This window comes from Chelonia mydas, chromosome 1 (assembly GCF_015237465.2).
Source record: "Chelonia mydas isolate rCheMyd1 chromosome 1, rCheMyd1.pri.v2, whole genome shotgun sequence".
Taxonomy (NCBI): Eukaryota; Metazoa; Chordata; order Testudines; family Cheloniidae; genus Chelonia; species Chelonia mydas.
In genome coordinates, this window is record NC_057849.1 from 283,448,130 (window position 1) to 283,470,696 (window position 22,567).

The 22,567-nt window shown below is 46.7% G+C and overlaps 1 protein-coding gene across 1 annotated transcript in view; it reads right to left on the reverse strand.

Moving 5' to 3' along the window:
- Positions 1–14,774: 14,774 nt before the first annotated feature.
- Positions 14,775–22,567, reverse strand: part of LYZ (lysozyme) — a 46,714-nt gene continuing 38,921 nt past the window's right edge. The window contains exon 4 of the mRNA XM_043548031.1: positions 14,775–15,243. Coding sequence (XP_043403966.1) covers positions 15,213–15,243 — 31 coding nt within the window. The 3' untranslated portion in view covers positions 14,775–15,212. The remainder of the gene's footprint in view (positions 15,244–22,567) is intronic.

Genomic DNA, 22,567 nt, shown 5'->3' on the forward strand with positions numbered 1-22,567 from the left:
TTTCCCATAGCAGCTGTGCATGTCCAGAACATAAAGTGGGCAAGGAGCCCCTCTCGCCCTCTTCCGCATAAAATCTAAGGGTATGTCTGCATGGCTGGACCATGTCAGCTAACTCAGGCTCATGGAATTCGGGATGCGGAGCTATAAAATTGCAGGGGAGACATTTGGGCTTTGGCTGGAGCCCATGTCTGAACTTCGACACTGCAATTTTACAGCCCCACAGCCTGAGTCCTACAAATTCAAGTTACCTGACACAAACCACTAACAGTGCAGACATCCCGTAACTCTCCTTAGGATCAAACGGGGTGGAGTAGCTACAGTATGGCATTAATGGTGGAAAGGGGATAATGTATTTTTCAATTCTGCATGGCCAGGGCTTGTCACTATGTTTCAAGTTGCATATGCCTTGTGTAGCTGCAACTCCTACCCCAGGATTTTCTCACATGAGGGATCCTGTGCCCTGGCTTACACTGGCAGGGCTGAATTAATTCCGCAGAATGAAATTCCAATTTCACTGACATCAATAGCAAACTCCTATTGACTTCAATAGGGCCAGGCTTTCACCTGTAGTTTCTATAATGGAGAGGGCTGTATATTAGCATTTGTGAAATATTCACAGCATAATAGGAAATGCTTGAAATTAGTATGTCTGTATTTTGTTTAAATTTTCATGAAACGTGGCCAAATTTTGTAGGAAAAATAGTCATTGTATGCCACTACTTTTTTCATATTGTAACAGTTTAAAATGTACATATGTGCAAGTATAGGGGGATCACTGACAATCGTCTGTACATATTGTTGCCCCTTTCGACCCAAGCAGCTAGTCAAAGTCTTGGGCCCTGTTGGTGTTCCAGTTGGGCAAAAATTGGAGAGAGGTATTTCTCTGAGGCAGTTTATTTACAAAAAATGTACAAAGCCCTGTATCTTCAAATGCAGAAGAAATCAAATATCAGGAAACAGGTTCTTTTGCATAAAAAGAAAAGGAGTACTTGTGGCACCTTAGAGACTAACATGTATTTGAGCATAAGCTTTCGTGAGCTACAGCTCACTTCATTGGATGCATGTAACCCTTCTGCCCGTCAGAGTTGGCAGCAACAAGGGCCGGGTTCAGTATCTAGGGGTTCCATTCCAATACACAATGCAAAACCGGCTCGAGCCCCCACCCAGTGACCTGGGACAAATATATACCACCCCTGCTGGGCGCCTCTAAGAGGCAATACTTCCCCTCTCGCAAGCACAGAGTCTTTTAATAACAGAGAGAAACAATGTGGCATTATGTTGGGGAAACACCACCAAAAGGGTTCATAACACAACCCATGAGCAAAAACCCACCCCAAGCAAATTGGGCCATGTCCTTTCCCTTTGGTTCTGGAGTCCAGCAACCCAAAGTCACCCGAAGTCCCAAAAGTCCAACAACCCAAAAGTCTCTGTCCTTGGTAAGTGCAGCCCCAGAATTCAAAAGTTTATCTGCAGAGTTTTACCTCCCAGCCTGGGTGGAAATGGGGAGGGGGTTAAGGGGCACCTTATGTGGTCCAAAGTCGACTGCTCCACCTCTCTTTGGGGGCTCCGCTCTACTAGCTGTCCCATGAATTGCTTTGCTCTGCCAGCCATTCTGCTCCACCAGCCATCCCGCAAACTGCTCCACTCCGCCAACCAGTCCGCTCTGCCAGCCATCCTGTGATATGTCTCACAATATATTTTCAGACCCCACCACTACTTAACACAACACTCAGTGATTTCAGCTCTTAATAATTTTAGCTCTTTAGTGATTTCAGCTTGTAGTAAGGGAGCCTCATTGCTGGTCCACCATTGACCCAAAGTGAATTCAGCTCAGCAGCCTGTAACTAGACTTGCAGTAGAATCAAAACTAGCTCTGATATTCCACAAGGGCAGGGCAGGGGGTGTACAACTAGCATATAGAGCCTTCCCTAGGAGTCCATAGCCTTATTGGGATCCAGGAAGTGGGCGGGCAAAGTCCATAGCACAAGATATTAATACCTACCCCCAGCCTCTCTCAATTCACTGGGTTTTGGAACCCATGACCTTGCCTAGCGAGTGCTGCTCAGTTGATGGTGAGTCCCTCCAGCATAACAAAAGGCCAAGTACAGTTCCACTGTCCTTGATTCACATAATCAGGATAATAATAGTTTATTCTTCCTGCCCCAATAACAGAGAAACTGGGGCTCCTACAACAGCCAAAGTGACCATCTAGGCGGGGTGGGTGTGCCTATGCAAATGAGATTAGCCCCTGAAGTTCTTTTCCACAACCCACCACAACTCGCCACCAGATGTCAGGGTAGAGCTCATCCTGACTCTGCTTACATGCATACAGCACCAAGAGAACTCTGTACCTTTGACCCAAGAACCCCCCCTAGGTTTCTTCCAGGGTCAGCCACGGCATGCTTTCAGCTGTTCCTTCAGTCTCTCTCTCTCTCTCTGAGAGGACTGTTGGGGTGGGATGTTTGGGAGGGAGGCTGAGAGTGTGTGTGGTTTGCTGTTCTCTCTGCTTTTCTATTTGTTGGGAAATGGGCTTTTGGTTTTTTGTGTTTGTTGTGGGATTAATTTCAAGGATTTTGTTTGTTTTAGCAGGCTTTTTTCTGGCCTCTGGCCAGTCCAGTGGGAATAGACCGCAGTTTATTGTGGATTCTGAGGGTTTAATCCGTGGCTGGGGGCTATGGATTTTGCCTCCAGACTCTGCCTCTGTGGAGCAGTGTGTTCTAGCTCTAGGGAAGATGACTGGGTTTAAAAATGTGAGGTGTGCCTCCCATATGAGCAAGGCTGTTGTGGTGGTGGTTGTTGCCACACTTGGGGCACGTCTACACTGGCAAAGTTACAGCGCCAGCAGTTACAGCGCCGCTCAGAGAGCGCAGAAGGAAAACCGCAGTTGTATGTTCATACTGACAGCTGCCTGCGCAATAGCGTGTTCACACTTGCAGCGCTATTTGGAGCGGTGCACTCTGGCAGCTATCCCACAGAGCACCTCTTTCTCTTTTGCCACTAAGACTTGTGGGAAGGCAGAGGGGATTGCGGGGCATCCTGGGACCAGTCCCAATGTCCCATGATGCATTGCTTCACATCCCAGCAGTCCCTGTGCTTCTGTCCGCATTTGGCGCCACCTTTCAACGGTTTGTATACTGCGCACCCTGCCTCTTTCAGGCTGCAGGTATGGATCCCAAACTGCTGACCAGTATGCTACTCGCTCTCACTAACACGTCACGAGGGGCAGTGGAGTTATTCCTTAAACTACAAAGGCAAGAGGAGTGCGACGTTGATCTCGCCACACGTAGTAGCTGTGACACGAAATTGCTGTGGCGTTCACGGAGGTGCTGACCACAGTGGAACGCCGCTTTTGGGCTTGGGAAACAAGCACTGAGTGGTGGGATCACATCGTGATGCACGTCTGGGATGACGAGCAGTGGCTGCAGAACTTTCGGAAGACAAAAGCCACATTCATGGGACTGTGTGAGGAGCTCGCCCCAGCCGTGCGGCGCAAGGACATGAGAATGAGAGCTGCCCTGCCACTGGAGAAGCGCGTGGCGATTGCACTGTGGAAGCTGGCTACTCCAGTCTGCTACTGATTGGTCACTAATCAGTTCGGAGTGGGAAAGTCAAACGTTGGACTCATGTTGACGGAAGTGTGCAGGACCATTAATTGCATCCTGCTTTGAAAGACTGTGACTCTGGGCAATGTGCGTGACACTGTGGATGGCTTTGCACAAATGGGCTTCCCTAACTGCAGAGGGGCGATAGATGGCATGCATATTCCAATTCTGGCACCAGACCACCTAGCCACTGAGTACATTAATCGCAAGGGGTATTTCTCAGTGGTTCTCTGGCACTTGTGGATCACTGTGGGTGTTTCATGGACGTTAATGCAGGCTGGTCCAGAAAGGTGCATGGCGCACGCATCTTTCAGAAGACTGGCCTATGCAGGAAGCTGCAGGCAGGGACTTCCTTCCCGGACCCGAAGATAACCGTAGGGGAAGACGAAATGCCCATTTTGTGATCCTGGGAGACCCTGCCTACCCCTTAATGCCATGGCTTATGAAGCAGCAAGGAGCAGTTCAAAAACAGGCTGTGCACGTGCTGAATGACTGTTGAGTGTGCATTTGGCCGTTTAAAAGCTCACTGGCGATGCCTGTGTGGGAAGCTCGACATGGCTGATGACAATATTCCTATGCTTATAGCCACATGCTATTCATCCATATATTTGTGAAGGGAAGGGTGAAAGCTTCATTCAGGGCTGGACCGCAGAGGTTCAGCGCCGGGTGGCTGAGTTTGAACGCCAGAGACCAGAGCTATCAGAGGGGCACAGCGTGGGGCCGTAAGTATCAGGGATGCCTTGAGGAAGCAATCTGAGGCTGAAAGCCACTCATATTTGTTGCTATGCTTGGGCTTGCAGTGCTTGTAATGCTAGGAGGTGATTGGTGCACAGGACGCAAGAAGGGACCTTAACATAATTGTATGGTGCTTTGAAGTGCTCTTTGTGCTTTCGCTTAATAGAATAAAGATTGCTTTCAAACAAACACACACAATTCTTTTATGAAAAGACAACAACCGGAGGAGAAAGTCAAATGAAAAAAATCATCAGCAGGGATGGGGATGGGGGAAGGGAAGGTCTCATGAGGAGGAGGGGTCCCGGGATGGCTACAGATTTGTGTATGTCCAGAGATCATACCCAACCTTCTCCTTTGGAGTACAGTGCAGCGGGTGCTGTACTTCAGCAGGGCCAAACTGCAGAGGGAGGGGTGTTGAGTGCAGTGGGTAGCGGACGTCCACAGTGCTGGACTGTGAGGAGGGAGAAGTGGAATGCTGTAGGTAGAGAATGGAGCCAGGAGGTTGATAACAGTGTGTTGGCGGTGTGGGGGGAGGGCGCATGGGAAAGAGTTTTGTGACAGCAGCTGCAGGGGAGTGTTAGAGAGCTTATTCCTTCACTCTCCCACTTCCCTGGTCCTTCTCGCATGAACAGAGAGCAACAATACCCGAAGTCCGAAGGTGCAAACAATTCGATGTTTATTGGGGTGAACTTCCAGCAAGCTTAAATACAAGTTCCTTTTTCCTTATTTTCGAATCCCAACTTACTTCCTGTTTGCCCCTAATTTATATAGTAATATTCTTAGCTATACCTTAACCAATCATTCTACTGAAATTTAACTAACCAATCCTAACATATTGTAACATGATTAGCTAACCAATTATATCCCACCACCTTAATTAGATTACACCCAGCAAAATTAATTATACAGCAGACAGAAACAATCACAGGACCAGACAGAGATTATACAGACAAACAATAGCAAAGTGGGAAAACAATACAGAAGTGAGGATTTCACATCCCAGCTATTGATAAGTGAGTTCTTGCCAGACAGGATGCTATCAAACTAAGTTTCCTTTTACATTTCCTAGGCACTTCCCTTTCTTTGGAGGTGATAGGAATTATCAGGACAGGATTGTATTCAGGACAGGACTGTATTCCTAACAGCCCAATAGCACCTTCTTTCAATGTGGCTAGTTTGGAATGTGAGGATGTGACTGTTCGCTTCCTGGCTTATGGCTGCCTCTGCTGCTTAGCCGAAGGCCTTAGCCTAAGAACAGGGCCTCAAACTGTCACAGTAAGAGAAGGCCCTTACACCAGCAGACAGTGATTTTGATTCTTTCTTTTATACCTCTAGAACTAGCCAAGTGATAAGAATACCCCTAAATTCTTAAAGTACAGGCCTTTACAGACAGGCCTGAATATCTATATCCTAACAGGGAGGGCGGGCATGGAGCTGCTCGGTTTGAAGAGCTAGTATCGCCTGGAGCATGTCCACTTGGCGCTCCATAATGTTTAAAAGCCGTTCCGTGGCTTCTTTCTGGTGTGCCGCATTCTCCTTTCGGTCCCTCTTTTCGCTGTCCTGCCACTCCTTCAATTTGTTTCTCAGCGGCAGAGTGCATCATAACCTCACAGAGAAAGTCCTCCTTAGTTCTTCATGGCCGCTTTCTAATTCTGCGCAGCCGTTCTGCCACAGATAAGGGAGGCTGGTCTCCCAAGGTCATCTCTGTGAAATGTAAATGCAAAATTTTACAGAAGCAGTATTGTTTGCAACACAGACAACACTGATTCAATGCTTTAAAACACAGCCAGTACTCACACACCTGTCACTAACTGGCTGACCCCAGGCAAGCACACATGAACCACAAGATCCCCAAAATGGTGAGTAGCTGCAGGGGCAGGGTGAATCACTCTTCCCGGACCCTGCTGTAAGCTGGGCATGTGGCTCTTGGGGCAAGCTAGCACTGTGTGGGGCGGGGGGCTTGATAATCGTTCCTGTCCCCACACTTTCCACAGGATGTGATCATTATGGCAGATATCTTGCTGCTGAGGGTGAGCAGGGAATCAAGGAAGGGTCTTCTCCAAGCCAGCGGCTTTCCTCCTGGCCCCTATGTGGCTCGCCTGTTGTAGCCAGACAGCCAGCCCGCCCCCCCTCAGACCAGCATTGCTGGAAACACACGGGAGCCAAAACAACAGGGCACTTAACATAAATTCCAGCACAGCCTTTGAAGCTGTGAGAAGCACAGGTGTCCTGCTACAATGTGCCTCTGGGAACATATACAACGATTAGGCTCACAGCAGACAGAGAAGCTGTGACAGACATGGCTCTTAGCCCCTACTAAATAGCGTGATGCACACACCCCAACATCCTAGGTGGGAAAATATTTACCCTGATAAAAGAAGTGTCCAGTAGTCGAAACTTATTGTTTCTCCCTTGCAAGTGTGAACTACTCTTGCGAGAGCTGGCGTCGCCCAGACAGACCAGCCCCAATTTGGCATAAGAAAGGAGAAAGAGAATAAAGGAGTACAGAGGTATAAGTATGGGACCTACAGCACCATGATTTTTGAGTGCTTTTCACTATCTATCTGCTGGTCAGATAAGTGACAGCCTCCCAAGGCTTCTGCAGCTAAGAGGGTCCCTAAGCCTTGTCCCTTATTCGTCTTTCCGCGGAATTGAGTGACCGATCCTGGCTTGGCACCGATGGAATCGAGAGATGCAAGGAGGGTAAGAAGCACCCACACCTGATCTCCTATCTTTAGTGTACACATATTTTGAAATAGAGCTCTATACTTTGTTTTCTTTCTTTGGGATTGTGGCTTCAGTTTTGTAACTTGTTTGTGTGTGTAACATCTCTACATTTAAATAAGTAGGCACTAGCAATTTTGTAACCACATGATTAGAATCTAGTTTAATAAATTTTGGTAACCATTGTGCATAAGCCTGACTTGTTTCTCTGGTTTACTGTAAAGCAGCCAACACAATTAAAGAACCTCAGCCGTTTTGGCTATAAAGCCTGGCCATTAGGTGAGAGTACTAAGAGCCTAGCGTTGAGTTGTGCCGCCTCCACGGGGCAAACTCTTGGGGCACCTGTCAGTCAATCCTGGCTGCCCGCTGCGAAGGAGCTCTGAGCTCTAGCAGTTAAAGTCACGGGTGTGGAGAGGCTCTTAGTGCTGCCATTGGGGCACCTGTCAGTCAGTGTTGACTGCCCGCTGCGAAGGAGCTCTGAGCTCTAGCAGTTAAAGTCACGGGTGGTTAGGACCTTGGGGCATCCGTCAGCCTAGCCCGGGCTGCCCGCCGCGAAGGGACAGTGCGTCCTAGCGGTTAAAGTCACGGATGGTATAAACGGGCATAGCTGGCACCTCACCAAACATCCCTGGCCATCGGCTAACACCTGTGTGCAGCAATGCCCTCCCCCAACCCTGCTGATGGCACAGTGGCATGGGAAAGTTACTGCTAATGAGGCAAGAAACAAAGCAGCTCTGCCGAGGAACCTGCGGCAGCGGATTGCCCAGTATCTCCACGAGAGTTTCCTGGAGATCTCTTTGGCAGATTCCCTTGAAGTGAGGGACTCTATCAACAGCCTGTTCCACCACTCAGAATAGGCATGCGATGGGAGACAAGCCTGATTTCTGCAACCCTCCTGCCCCCAGCAAATCGCTTCAGCTTAGATCCACTTACCAAGGCCTCCTCTCCTGTTTGCTCTTCGCCAAGATCCGACTGCTGTGGCTGGCTAGGCTCCTCCGGGGTAGAAAAGAGCTCCTGACTGCATGTATCTCTGGCCTCCAAGCCATCCTCCATCTCTGGGTCCCCCTCCACATCCTCGTCCAAGATTTCCTCCACCTGGCTCGGTCCACTCTCGACTGGCACACGAACCAACGAAGTATCTACAGGGGCTTTCGCAGTGGAGGTGGGATGGCTGCTGAGTATCGTGTCCAGCTCTTTGGAGAACCGGCAGCTCATGGGCGCAGCACCAGAGTGGCAGTTTGCCTCCTGTGCCTTGTGGTAGGCGTTCCGCAGCTCCTTCACTTTGACCCTGCACTGCAGTGTGTCCCAGTCATGGCCCCTTTCTATCATGCATCGTGAAATCTGTCCATAGGTATCATAATTCCTACGGCTGGAGTTCAGCTGGGACTGCGCAGCCTCCTCTCCCCAAATGCTGATGAGGTCGAGCAGCTCAGCATTGCTTCAAGCTGGGGATCGCCTGATGCATGGAGCAGGCATGGCCACCTGGAAAGATACGCTGAGACCACTGTACGCATCACCGAGCAAACAGGAAGGGGACTTTCAAATTTGCAAAGGAATGTATGGGGGGGGGGGGATGACAGTTGGTCACCTGAGGGCAGGGCAGTACAGTTCAAATCGATGACCAGAGAGGTGAAAACAGGCATTGTGGGACACCTCCCGGAGGCAGGGGTGGCCCTAGACTAGCTGCCAGCAACTGGTACCCTAGGTGAACCATGCAATTGGCGCCCCCCACCCCCAATCCCCAAGGGCGATCTAGGCTGAGGTTTTTGGTAAACTGGGAAACATTTTGCCCCTTTTTTCCTTTTAATGTTTTTTAAGCTTTTTTTTTTAAACAGAGGCTTAATTATTCGGTTTGTCTGTCCGTCCATCTGTCCAACCAATGTTTCTGAGATCAGATAAAATAGAGACATGAAATTTGCAGAATAGATTTGTACACGACAGCTAGATGATATTTCAGTCCGATTTCAAATAAAGATGCATTAAAAGTGTTAATTATAATTTTTATTATTACAAATCCAAAATCATCCATTATACTATCCTGCTTTAACTGCCATTACCACCACATCCAATATAGAAAGAAATAAGAAAACTCTTCAATGAACTTTATCCTGTATTTACAAGACACTCCAAATAAAAAACACTCTGTGCTCTTAAAACATGACTTTTCTTGCTTTAAGTTTTGAAAATTCAGTCACTAGTTCTTTTAGATCCAGTTTTCCAGCTGTTTCATGTTCTATTGACATTGTGGCAAGTCCAGCAAGTCTCTCTTGCACCATTGTTGAACACAGATATGTTTTTATCAATTTTAACTTTGAGAAGCTAGGTTCCCCTCTAGCTACGGAAACTGGCAAAGTTAAAAGAATGCGTAGAGCTATAAAAATGTTTGGAAAACTGTCTGTGAGTTTATTTTCACAAACAAACTTCAGTACTTCTTCAGGAGTGGAATGTTTCTTAAGTTGTCTTGAAAAAGCCTGAAGCTCACTACACAAATCTGTAGCATCGATGTCTTTTGAATTTTCATGAGTCAATGCCGACTTCAGTTTTATACAAAATTCTCTTATCTGTTTTGCTGTTTTCTATTGTAAGCTGTGGATATCATATAGAAAGCCAAATACTGACTCGAGCTGCTGCATCTGTTGAAATCTTTTGTCAGCCAAGTGAATAGCAGTACCAAGGACTGCAAAGTAGAAATTCACTTTGAACCTTTGTTTTGGGTTCTGAATGGGTGTGTCTCGTCCTTCGTATAAAAACTGCTGTTTCTTTTGCCGAATGCGAACTGGCTCTGGTTCAAATTCTGTCGGAAACTCTATTTCTTCAATAAGCTCAAGAGAATCTACCAGTGTTCTTTCGAACTCTTCATCACTTCTGAATTCCTCCAGAATATTTTTAGTTTGCTGCAGTTTTTGAATATCAGAATATATGCTCAAGTTCTTTTCCTGAAGCTGCTTACTAGTGAGGTTAATCTTGAAAAGGATATTATACCACAAAATGAGTGAAGTCACAAATTTGAACTTGGAAAGGCCATTTGCAAGAGCTTCTGAATCTGAACGTGCCGTATTGCCAGATGATCCAGTAAAGGTAGTATCGTCAGAAATTTCAATTAGGGCATCATAAATATTTCCATGTTCATAGCGAAGAGGTTTCAAAGCATCAATGCGACTCTCCCATCTTGTCTGACTAAGTGGTTTCAGAGTTAGAGAATTCACATGGCGAGTCAGAATCTCCCAACGGTGTGTTCAGCCTGAGAAAAACACATAAACATGTTGCACCAGGTCAAAGAAACTGCTTGCCTCCAAACCGCATCTAGCAGCATCATTGACAACCAAATTCGGAGAATGCACACTGCAAGGAACAAAAAAGGCCCTAGGATTGATTTCCATCATTCTCCTTTTCACACCATTGTCTTTCCCCTTCATATTACTCCCACTAACATAGCCTTAGCCACGTAAGTTTTCAACAGATAATGACATTGTTTCAAGCTCTTGTAGAATAGTTTTAGTTATATATGCTCCAGGGGTCTCTTTCAATGGTATAAAAAACCCCCAAAAATGTTCCTTTATTAGCACTTCAATATTATCTTCATCTGCAGACTTTTCCACATCCACAAAATGAACAATTGTTGTCATTTGTTCAACATGACACATATCTGGTGTACAGTCCAGTATTATTGAAAAGTATTTTGCAGAATGGGCAGCTTCTACAATTTTCTTTTTAATGGCATTTGCTAGGATTTGAATCAGTTAATTCTGCATATTTTTTCCTAAATAATAAACCTGTGTTTCATGATCCGTTATTTTACGTAGATGCTCCTTCATGACTGGATCAAACAAAGCTAGGTATTCAACAAATTTTAAAAAGTTTCCATTATCTGGAGTGTATAATTTTTCATTTTTACCGCGGCCGCGGAATGCTAAATTTTGCCCACCAAGAACTCTCACTAAAGCAATCAGATGCACTAATATTTGTTGCCAATATTCTTCTTTTTCCTTGATCACACGTTAATTTTCTTCATTGATAGTTTTTCCTTTTTTCAATCGTAATTCAAGTTCTTTCCAATTTTGAAAACATTCCAAATGTTCTGTACTTCTTTCATGTGAAGAGAGAATTGAAGATATGTTTTTCCAGTCCTTTGAACCATTTTCAGTAAGTGATGTACCAATTGCTTCATTTCTAAACAACTTGCAGCAAGAGCAAAACACAGAGTCCTTTGACTGAATATTGTAACCAGTTTAGAAGAATTTCTTCCCCATTAATGAGTTTCCTGTTGTAATGCTGAGCAGAGAATTTTCTTTTATTTCCATCCTTAGGGAAGGGAAATTCATGAACTTGTTCGGGTCCATGTTCCATGAGAATTGGCCGCACACTGTCATCACATCTGGGCCATGAAGCTGGGTCCCCATACTGTGACTTGTTTGTAACTTCCTCATCGTTTCTTCTTTCTACTTCATTTACTTCAATTTCTGCATGTGTCTCTGAAGGTGAATAAATTTTCTCCACTTCCATATCAATCTGATGCTGTGAGCGGCCTTCATCTAGAAGTAAGTTTACTTCATCTTGATGTTCCAAACTGCTTCCATGCGGATGTGAGCTAACCTCCTCTCCAAGTAAAATTCCTTCATCTGGATGCTGTGACCTGCTTTCAGATTTATTTGGATTAAAGAGAAGATATTTCAGGAAGGATCCCTGCTGTTTGGCTTGGTCCTTTTCCTTCTCAGCCTTTCATTTATGATACTCAGCTCCTGAGGGTTTTCTTTTTCCTCTTTTCGCCATGGGACATTTGAATATTGTTATGTACTGTGCTCACGACTGCAAACATTATAGCATTAAGGATGACTGACACACCACATGGTTGGCGATTTAAACCACATTGCAGCCATCCCAACCCGTCTTTTCACTGCTTAAAGGTTCAGTGATTAGTAACATACACTCACTTACCTATTAAAACAGTTAGTTATAGCATTTACACAGAAACAAAATGACCTTTTTCGACGTTATAACCCAACACCGGTTGTTTGGAAAGTAATCCCCTTCCTCAAGGTTACCTGCTTGGAGTGTGACGTCATCACTTTTGTAGTCTATTAAGCATTAACGCTGTTACTTTTCTTTTATGGACCTTATTTATTACATGTGAATCAGTTATAACAAAGAAAAGTTCATAATTATACAGCCCGATAATAACGCTAAGGTTTAATAACGCTTAAAGATACTCACATTTTGGATCGATAATGCTGAAAGATGTTATTCTTTATTACCAAGAAACACAATTTTCCACAGTATTCGCTTGATTCTTAACCATCTACCTGCGACGTATGTTAAAATGACCGTTTGACATGTATCAACTCACGATATCTCCACTCAACATGAATTTCCGGCTATGAGACCTTGATGTATATTCGAGTTAAGTGTCACTAGCATTGCAGCTCTTTCCGCTGGCAGATGTGTTTCAATGTGGCCGAGTTATTGCTTATCAAAATTGCGGAGTGGGTCATCTTAACCCTACGTTGCAAATTGAAATTTTCTTCGCTAAAATATTTATTTTTGCAGTAAATAAAAGATTTGACATATAAATAAATTCTCAGAAATGTAGAGAAATGAATTATAATTCATATCCCCTCCGTACGTGCATGGGAATTGAAATAATGATATCATTATTTTATTTGTATATTTTTGATGTTGTTCATATTTTTTTCATTTGATATTTTTTTATATTTGATTTTTTTCCTCAAATTTGGTGCCCCATTCAACCTGGCACCCTAGGCGACCGCCTAGTTCACCTGTATGGACAGGCCGCCCTTGCCCGGAGGCCAATTGCAGGCTGTAATCACCATGGTGTCTGCACTGGCACAGCGGCGCTGTAGTCCTGGCGCAGAAAGCTCTACGCCTCTCATCAGGGTGGTTTTTTTAGAGTGCTACAACTGCGCAGCTTCTGAGCACTAGGTGGCTTGGCAGTGTGTACACCTCGGGAGTTACAGCATAGAAAGCTGCTTTACTGTGCAGAAACTTGCCAGTGTAGACGGGGCCTCCCTTTCCGCCCCCTGAACCACCTGGACATCTCCTCCGAGGCAGCCGACTTACCGTGTCCCAGGCTGTAGCCCCAGTATCCATCCAGCCCAAGCCTTTTCACTGCTCTTGCCAGCTCCAGGCCTAGATTTGTACCTTACTACACATGCAATTGATAGATGTTAAAAACAAAACCCACCCCAGAACACTACTGTATTGATCTTCATCTTAATCAGAACAATTGTGCAAATACAGGCAGGGAAGAGAACAGCACTACGAAGAAAGTCCTGTTGGGAAATCCTAAATTCATATTTCTAACTCCTTGTTTCATTTCCTCATTCATCTGTCTACAGTTTGATTTCAACAGAGCACTGCGGAAGTTTGCCAAGCTGTGTGTTTTCATATATGTGACTAATACCATTATAACTCACAGGTGTTTCCTTGATGATTCGGCTGGAGGAAATCCTTCAAGCCATTTTTGGAGCCACAAGAACTTTCCTATTTTCGCATTTTTTTCTCTACCTATCATCCGAAAGACTTTGGAGTCCTAGGGCCAGATCCTGTAAGGTATTTAGGCGCCTACCTCCCATTTAAACTATGGGGCTGAGGTTGCTCTCACCAGAGATGTAGGAGGTTGCAGCTGTCCCTCCCCATCAGGCTCGGAGGGAGGGAAGGCCTCCTCACTCCTGCGTTTCTGGAAAGACTGGCTCAAAGGGGGATTAGCAGTCTCCACTGTCCTGATCACCTAGGCAGGGGCCAGGCATCAAGTAGTCCAGGGCACAGGCCCTCACAAAGGGCGGCGCAGCCAGCAGTCTAGGGGCTCTGGCCTTTTGGTCAGCACGGAGCAGCCAACAATGTAGGGGCTCTGACCTTCTGGGCAAGGCGGAGCAGCCAGCAGTCTAGGAGCTCTGGCCCTCTGGGTGGGGCGGAGCAGGAAGCAGTCTAGTACCTGACATCCTGGCTCAGGGAGACGGCCGACAAACGTAGGTCTCTTGGCCTAAGGCGGGGAGGCTGCCACGCCAGGGGCAGGGTTGGCAGGAGGGGATGGGGGACCTGGGCCACCCTACTCCACCAGGTCCCAGCCAGGTCCCTAACAGTAGCAGAGGGTTCCATCACGTGGTCAGTGGGGATCCCACCACAAAACACTGACCAGAATTCTGGCAACACAGTGGAGAGTTCACTCTGCCAGCTGGCAATGGTCTCCAAGGGAGCATCTGCTAGCTGGGGTTTGCAGGAGTGTTGGGAGTACCTCTCCTCTTCCCCTGACTTCCGTGGATTACTCATGTGCTTCAATACCTTGTTAAACTGGGACCAGCGTGTGTGTTTGTCATGTGGCCAGTGTAAGAGGTCCAGTGTTGTCAACTATTCATTTCTTTGCTTTTAAGTGCTTGGGTTGTTGTAAATGCTGTGATGAGTGACTCAGCGTATTTGAGTGAGAACCTAAAATGATTTTTTAAACCCAAATTTGTGGTTTTGGAACATAATTATCTATAACAGATTACAATTATCATGTTTTTACAAACTATGATAGTTGAGCTAAAATATTTAGGTCTCCCTAATGATGCACTTCTCTCATACTCTTTATTTCATAGTGCTAGGCCCAGCTCTTCAAAGGTATTTAGGCTCCTAAATTCCATTGATTTCAGTGGGCCCAAGTTCATAGTCTCATATTCAGTTTCTCTTCTACATTAACGAATAATCACAAAAACTATGTGCAAAGTAAGTAATTGTATTGATTGTAATGAATATAAGCTCGCAAGCAAGATGACATATTACTATAATTATCAGAACAAAATAGTAGCAGGATCTCACAGGAGAAGCAGATTTGACTTATCTTGATGTGTCTATATAATATAGAGTTGATAACAGATCTTTTACACTGTGTAGAACACAAAATAGGTTACTGCAGGTGGTCACATGGAAAGATCCACAGATTTACCATCAAGGAGTAAAATATTTGCATTTCACCAGACAGTTGCCCTAAACCTCTCTCTTGAGTTTGTTTTATTTTGAACATGATTAATTGTAAAAGGGAAGCAAGTGGAGGGAACATTTTGCTCTATGCGAATCCCTGCTAATTTGCAAGGGAACCAAGCTGGGATAAACCCCAACACTTTACAGCTTGCAGCCCCTGATCCACTGGGAGACAGCTCATCCTCTGCAGTACTTTTTCCATGCCACCCTGTGTGAGTTAAAAATCATATTAATTGATTATGGAAGCTCATTAATTAGTGCAAAGTCTTAAAAAAACACTTTAAATGTATGTACATGGTTAATATTTCTGCAGAGAGCAAAATTAATATAACAAGTAATTTTCCACTGGCCCAATCCTGGCATAGCGCCTGCCTACTCTGCATGGTCCAGCTGGATCCTGCATCCTGCCTGAAGAAATCTGGAGTCTACGAACACAATGATTGTCAAAAGGCCCACTTACCAGCTGCTATTCCTGCTGCAGAAGTTTGGTGTATTTGCACAACTGCTCTCTACGGGATGGAATCAAATTTGCTCTGTTTTGTGCTATAAGCTGTGTCTCGCTAAGCAGAAATACTGCTCATTCCCTTTTAGCTCCAGATAAAGGTGGCTAGGCTTCTGGAGAACCCTTAGTGTACAAGTTCTGAGTTCAAATATGTTAATAAATAAGCATGCAAATATTAGCAACCTGCTTGTTGCTTCTCTACAAGCTTGTTTATCCGAAAGAAGACTGTAGTCTCTCTCTTTTAACTAGCCTCCCCCCAACTATATACACAAGTATGTCACTGTTATTAGTTCTTGTAAGAATTTTAAATGTACCATGCACCCATGCCAATGGAATCACAAACATCTCTCTTTGCACAATTTACACTCGCTGTAATGTCTGCTATCAGTAACTCTAAAAAAGAAATTGAGTTGTAACAGGAGGGAGAAAAAAAACCCCATTTTCTTCTTCATTTTTTTGAATCAGTCATCTTAAAACTGTTGCTGGAATTATATGTTATTTATTATTATTTGATAATCAAGTTGATTACGGTAGCATCTAAGGACCAACCAAGAACAGGGACCCATGGTATTAGATGCTGTACAAACATAGAATAGCAGATGATCCTTGTTCTGAAGAGCTTAGAATTTAAATAGAAAGACAGACAGAGGGTGGGGGAAAGCGCTATAACACACAAGCAGAGTGAACTATGTGATGGTGTCAAGCATCATGTTAGTTTCACAATTTGGTCCTAGCTCTAGAATGCTGTCAGTCTGTGGGCTTGTTATACCGTAACCAACTACTGTAAGGTGTCTTGCACCTTCCTCTGGAGTATGTGGTACTGGCAACTCCTATTGGAGATATTGTATTGGACTAGAAGGACCGCAGGTCTGATCCGGTATGGCAATTTCTATGTTCCTCTCTTTATAGTTCCTATCTGTTTCTATTAGACTTTCTTTGCTTGTTTTACATAATGATCTTATTTCAAAGGAAATGTCTTCTAGTACTGTAAAGGGATACCACACCATCTGCTTCTATGTCACATACTTGTCTGAATATTTTAAACCAACCAGTAGCACCTAAGAGCCACTAAAAATTTAAAGAAATAAGAGAAAATATTGTTTGGTATCTTTTTTACTTGGTGCCCTTGACAGCTCTTTGAATGAAATATGTCTTAGATGAGACCATAATTCCTGTGCTACTGATAACCCTCTTCATAAGGGTTGGTTTTACTCTTTGTGAATAGCTATTTTGCTGTTTTTTGTGTATAGTCAGACAGACAGCTTCCTATGTTTTTTGTATGGGCATCTCTCACAGGAGCAGAGGAGACAAGACCAAAACAAAAAGAATACTGATTGTAAAAATACAAAAATTGGTAGGGGGAGTGAAGGGTAATTTCAATACTTGAAACTACTTTTAATTATTTCTTAAAATGGACTAGATTTCAAGTTGATTGGGTCTCTTTAAATTACAACCATTAAAATGCTTATTTTCAAAATGTCAGGAATTGGCATTTGTGCTGGCCTTCTGCACAGCGGTGAATTTCATCCTCTGACAACAAAGTTAAGTGTTCTTAAATCAACGTAACTGCTAAGTAATAAGTGCTTCTCCGAAAGGGAATTGTTCTTACTAAAGAAACCTAATAAAGAAAGTCTGAAAAACAAGGAACACAATTCCTCTTTAAAAAATCCTTTGGGAATCCCCTTTTATAGCACACATGCATCCCCACACATTGCAACCCTGCCCCTCTGTCTGTAGAATAAGGGATTCGTTTTTTAATGTAGGGCTACTAGGGTCAAAACCTGACATGCCAAACCCACACCAAAAAAAACAACGCAGAAATTGGGCTTGTTTTTTGCTTAATTGGCTTGTGAGTTGCTTGTTGGCTAGTTTTGGGCTTGTAGCTTGTTCCTTGTTGTAGCTTGTTGCTTCTTTTTTTGATCAGCTTCCGGCAAGCAGGGGCAAGCGGGGACAATGGGGGGAAGAGTGTCAGGGGTGCACAGCAGGCCCACCACAGTCTCAGACTGCACACTTGGGGGATCTAGTCACATAGAGTGGTGCGGTTCTTAGGGATTGCCTTGTTTTGGCCTTGTTTTAAAATGGGATTAGCTTGATTTTTGGCTTATTGTGAAAATCAGGGTGCTTCTTTACCGCGTGAAAGTTGGCAACTGTGGTCAAAACCTGCCTTCAGTTTTAACATTGCACCACCAGTGGCTGTTGATTTGTAAAATCTCATAAATCAGTGCTTTTGTCACCTGGGTTATAGTTTATGACAGCTGTGTTAAAGTTGCTCTTGTATCTTGCTGTGCACACCCTGTGAAGGTTCCGTTTAAAAAAAATAACCACACACAGATTGATGTATTTTCTCTGGTGATAAAAACTCCTCATAGGTTGATATTTTACAGAAATATGGTTCTCAATGCCCCTGTATCACTTGTTTCTAGATGATGCAAATGATTATTTAATACAAAGTACACAGAGACAGTTTTGCTTCCTTTTAATCTAATCAGATTCACAATCCTTATTAAATATGCATTGTAAGAAAAAATATTCTACAAGTAAAACTTTTGGATTGTCATATGAACATCACATGGGGCCTATAACGTTGAAGGAAACACCAGTGAGTGTTTTGGGGTGGGATGACAACTTCCTAATTGCTGAAAACCGGACTCCCGAGGCCCCGCCCTTGCCCCACCTCCTCCCCCGAAGCCCTGCCCCCCACTCACTCCTTTCTCTCTCCCCCCTCCCTGTCACTGGATTTTCCCATCCTCCCTCCCGCCCCAGCTGGGCTTCCTCTGCTCTCCTGGGACAGGAGCTGCAGTCTGAGTCGGAGCCTGTTGCCCGTCTGGTGTCTGCAGGTAGGAGGCGAACCTCACTGAGCAGAGGCTGGCGTAGGATAATGACCCAGTTCTCCCCCACACACCGGCATCCCCACCCCTGCCCCTGGGTCACGGGACTTTTGGTGTCTGGTCAATACATCTGAATGGACACTGCCAGGTCCTCCTTTTGTCTGGACTTTCCAGTGGAAAACCAGGCACCTGGCAACTTATCCCCTTTCCCTCGCCATCGCCTGAACCACACATGGACATCTCCTCCAAGGCAGCGGACTGACAGCGTCCCAGGCTGTAGCCCCGGCACCCATCCCGCCCAAGCCTTTTCATTGCTCTCGCCAGCTCACACCTTTCGCAGATCTTCCCACGAGCAGCCACGGGCAGGAGGAGAAGCCCCGGGCTTAGCAAAGCCCAGGCGCCGACTTCCTCCTTCCACCAGGCGTGCTCAGCCCCTTCCCACAAGGCCCGCACCCCGCATTTTCCTGGCCCGGCTCCACCCCCTGACCGGCCTCTGGGTGGCCAATTCCACCCCCCTGCTCCCAGGCCCCCCACAGCTTTTGCCGCCCCCAAGCAGGACGACTGAAGACAGAAGCTGCCGCTGCGGTGCAGCCTGAAGAGTGGGGCCGCCGCCGCATTGCCGCTACCGTGGAAAGACAAGTGGCCATCCTGACGGCACACGGGCCGCCGCCCCTTTCACAGGGCCGCCCCCAGCGCCCGCTTGGCCCTGCCTCCTGCCAGCGCGCCCCGCCCCCGCTCCATCCCCTCCCCCACCGCAGCGCCTCCTGCAGCGCTCCCAGCTTTGAACGATAAACGGCAAATCCTTTGGTAGGTGGGTTAAAAGATTGTCTAGTTCACTGTGGCAGCTGTAAGTTCTGCTACGTCTTTGAAGATGCAGTGTGCCCTAGTGGCCAGAGCGCTGGACTGGGATCCAGCAGACCTACATTGTAGTGCAAGGTTTTCCACTGGGCTGCAGGGTGACCTTGGACAAGTCACGTCACCTCCACTTTGGTGTCCCCATATTCAGAAAGGGAATAAAGATACCTCTCTTGTGGTCTATATGCTCTGTATGACTGCTAGGTATTATTATTCTGATCTAGTAGTATTTTGTAACTTACACTAATAAGTCTCAATAATGACTGGCTTTCTACACCCTAAGATGGGGGTGGGCAAACTTTTTGGCCCAAGGGCCACATCGGGGTGCGAAACTGTATGGAGGGCTGGGTAGGGAAGACTGTGCCCCACAAACAGCCTGGCCCCCACAACCTATCCACCCCCACCCACTTCCCGCCCCCTGACTGCCCCCTTCAGAACTCCCAACCCATCCAACCCCGCCCCCCGCTCCTTGTCCCCTGACCGCCCCCTCCCAGCACCCTCCACCCTTAACCGCTCCCCTGGGACCCCACCCCATCTAACCCCCCCTGCTCCCTGTCCCCTGACTGCCCTGACTCCTATCCACACCCCCGCCCACTGACAGGCCCCCTGAACCTCTGCCCCATCCAACCACCCCCTGCTCCCTGTCCCCTGACTGCCCCCCCCGCGACCCCCTACCCAACCCCAACCCCCGCCGCCCCCTTACCATGCCACTCAGAGCGGCAGGAGCTCACAGCCCCGCTGCCCGGATGGAGCCAGCCGCACTGCCAGCGTGCTGGCATGGCTGCGGGGGTGGGGGGACAGCAGGGAAGGGACTGGTTTCATTTCCTCATTCATCGGTCTACAGTTTGATTTAAACAGAGCATTGCAGAAGTTTGCCAAGCTTGTGTGTATTAATGTATGTGACCAGTGCCGTTTGTGCCAGTGTAATACCAGATCCAGCACTGTCTCCAATATAAATCACAGGTTTTTCTTTGATGAGGAGAGGAGGGAATCATTCAAGCCATTTGTGGAGCCACAAGATCTTCCCTACTTTCCCATTTTCTTTTCTACCTACTATTCCAAAGACTTGGGAGTCCTAGGCCCAGATCCTATAAAGTATTAAGGCACTTTACTCCCATTGAAATCTATCGGGCTGGAGGTGGCTCTCACCAGAGGTGCAGGAGGTTGCGGCTGTCCCTCCCCATCAGACTTGGAGGGAGGCCAGGCCCCTAGCTCTGCATTTCTAGAAAGACCGGCTCAAAGAGGGATTAGCAGTCTCCATGGTCCTTGTTGCCTAGGCCAGGGCCAGGCAGCAAGTAGTCCAGGACTCAGGCCCTGAAGCAGGGCAGAACAGCAAGCAGGCTAATGCCTCACATCCTGTATCAGGGAGATGGCAGACAAGCGCAAACCTCTTGGCCTAAGGTGGGAAGGTTGCCCCTCAGAGATGGGGTTGGCAGCAGAGGATAGGGGGACCTTAGAATCATAGAATATCAGGGTTGGAAGGGACCTAAGGAGGTCATCTAGTCCAACCCCCTGCTCAAAGCAGGACCAATCCCCAACTAAATCATCCCAGCCAGGACTTTGTGAAGCCTGACCTTGAAAACCTCTAAGGAAGGAGATTCCACCACCTCCCTAGGTAACCCATTCCAGTACTTCAGCACCCTCCTAGTGAAAAAGATTTTCCTAACATCCAACCTAAATCTCCTCCACTGCAACTTGAGACCATTACTCCTTGTTCTGTCATCTGGTACCACTGAGAACAGTCTAGAGCCATCCTCTTTGGAACCCCCCTTCAGGTAGTTGAAAGCAGCTATCAAATTCCCCCTCATTCTTCTCTTCTGCAGATGAAACAATCCCAGTTCCCACAGCCTCTCCTCATAAGTCATGTGCTCCAGCTCCCTAATCATTTTTGTTGCCTTCCACTGGACTCTTTCCATTTTTCCACATCCTTCTTGTACTGTGGGGCCCAAAACTGGACACAGAACTCCAGATGAGGCCTCACCAATATTGAATAGAGGGGAATGATCACGTCCCTTGATCTGCTGGCAATGTCTCTACTTATACAGCCCAAAATGCCGTTAGCCTTCTTGGCAACAAGGGCACACTGTTGACTCATATCCAGCTTCTCATCCACTGTAACCCCCAGGTCCTTTTCTGCTGCCTAGCCATTCGATCCCTAGGCTGTAGCAGTACATGGGATTCTTCCGTCCTAAGTGCAGGACTGTGCACTTGTCCTTGCTGAAACTCATCAGATTTCTTTTGGCCCAATCCTCTAATTTGTCTAGGTCCCTCTGTATCCTATCCCTACCCTCCAGCGTATCTACCTCTCCTCCCAGTTTAGTGTCATCTGCAAACTTGCTGAGGGCACAATCCATGCCATCCTCCAGATCAGTGTTTCCCAAACTTGGGACGCTGCTTGGCCAGGGAAAGCCCCTGGCTGGCCAGGCCGGTTTGTTTACCTGCCAAGTCCACAGGTTCGGCTGATTGCGGCTCCCACTGGCCGCGGTTCACTACTCCAGGTCAATGGGGGCTGTGGGAACCGGCGGCCGGTATGTCCCTCGGCCCGCGCCGCTTCTAGCAGCCCCCATTGGCCTGCAGCGGCGAACCGCGGCCAGTGGGAGCCGCGATTGGCCGAACCTGTGGACACGGCAGGTAAACAAACTGGCCCGGCCCGCCAGGGGCTTTCCCTGAACAAGCGGTGTCCCAAGTTTGGGAAACACTGCTCCAGATCATTTATGAAGATACTGAACAAAACCGGCCCGAGGACCGACCCTTGGGGCACTCCGCTTGATACCGGCTGCCAACTAGACATTGAGCCATTGATCGCTATCCGTTGAGCCCGACAATCTAGCCAGCTTTCTATCCACCTTATAGTCCATTCATCCAGCCCATACTTCTTTAACTTGCTGGCAAGAATACTGTGAGAGACCGTGTTAAAAGCTTTGCTAAAGTCAAGGAATAACACATCCACTGCTTTCCCCTCATCCACAGAGCCAGTTATCTCATCATAGAAGGCAATTAGATTAGTCAGGCATGACTTGCCCTTGGTGAATCCATGCATGACCTTGGCTCACCCTACTCCTCCCAGTCCCAGCCCAGGGGTTCTACTACGTGGTCAGTGGGGATCCCACCACAACACGCTGACCAGAATTTTGGCAACACAATTGGACTATCGTCTGGTACCCTGGGCTCCTTCCTACAATCACCTTGCTGTGAAGCTGCACCTCTGTCTTGGACACACCGCTAGCTGCAATCCCAATAGTTCCTCAGTGCCCTTGTCAGCTCCCTGATTTCTCTTGCCTGGTATGCTCCAATGGAGAGCTAACTCTGCCAGTTGGTAACAGTCTCCAAAGGAGCATCTGCTAGCT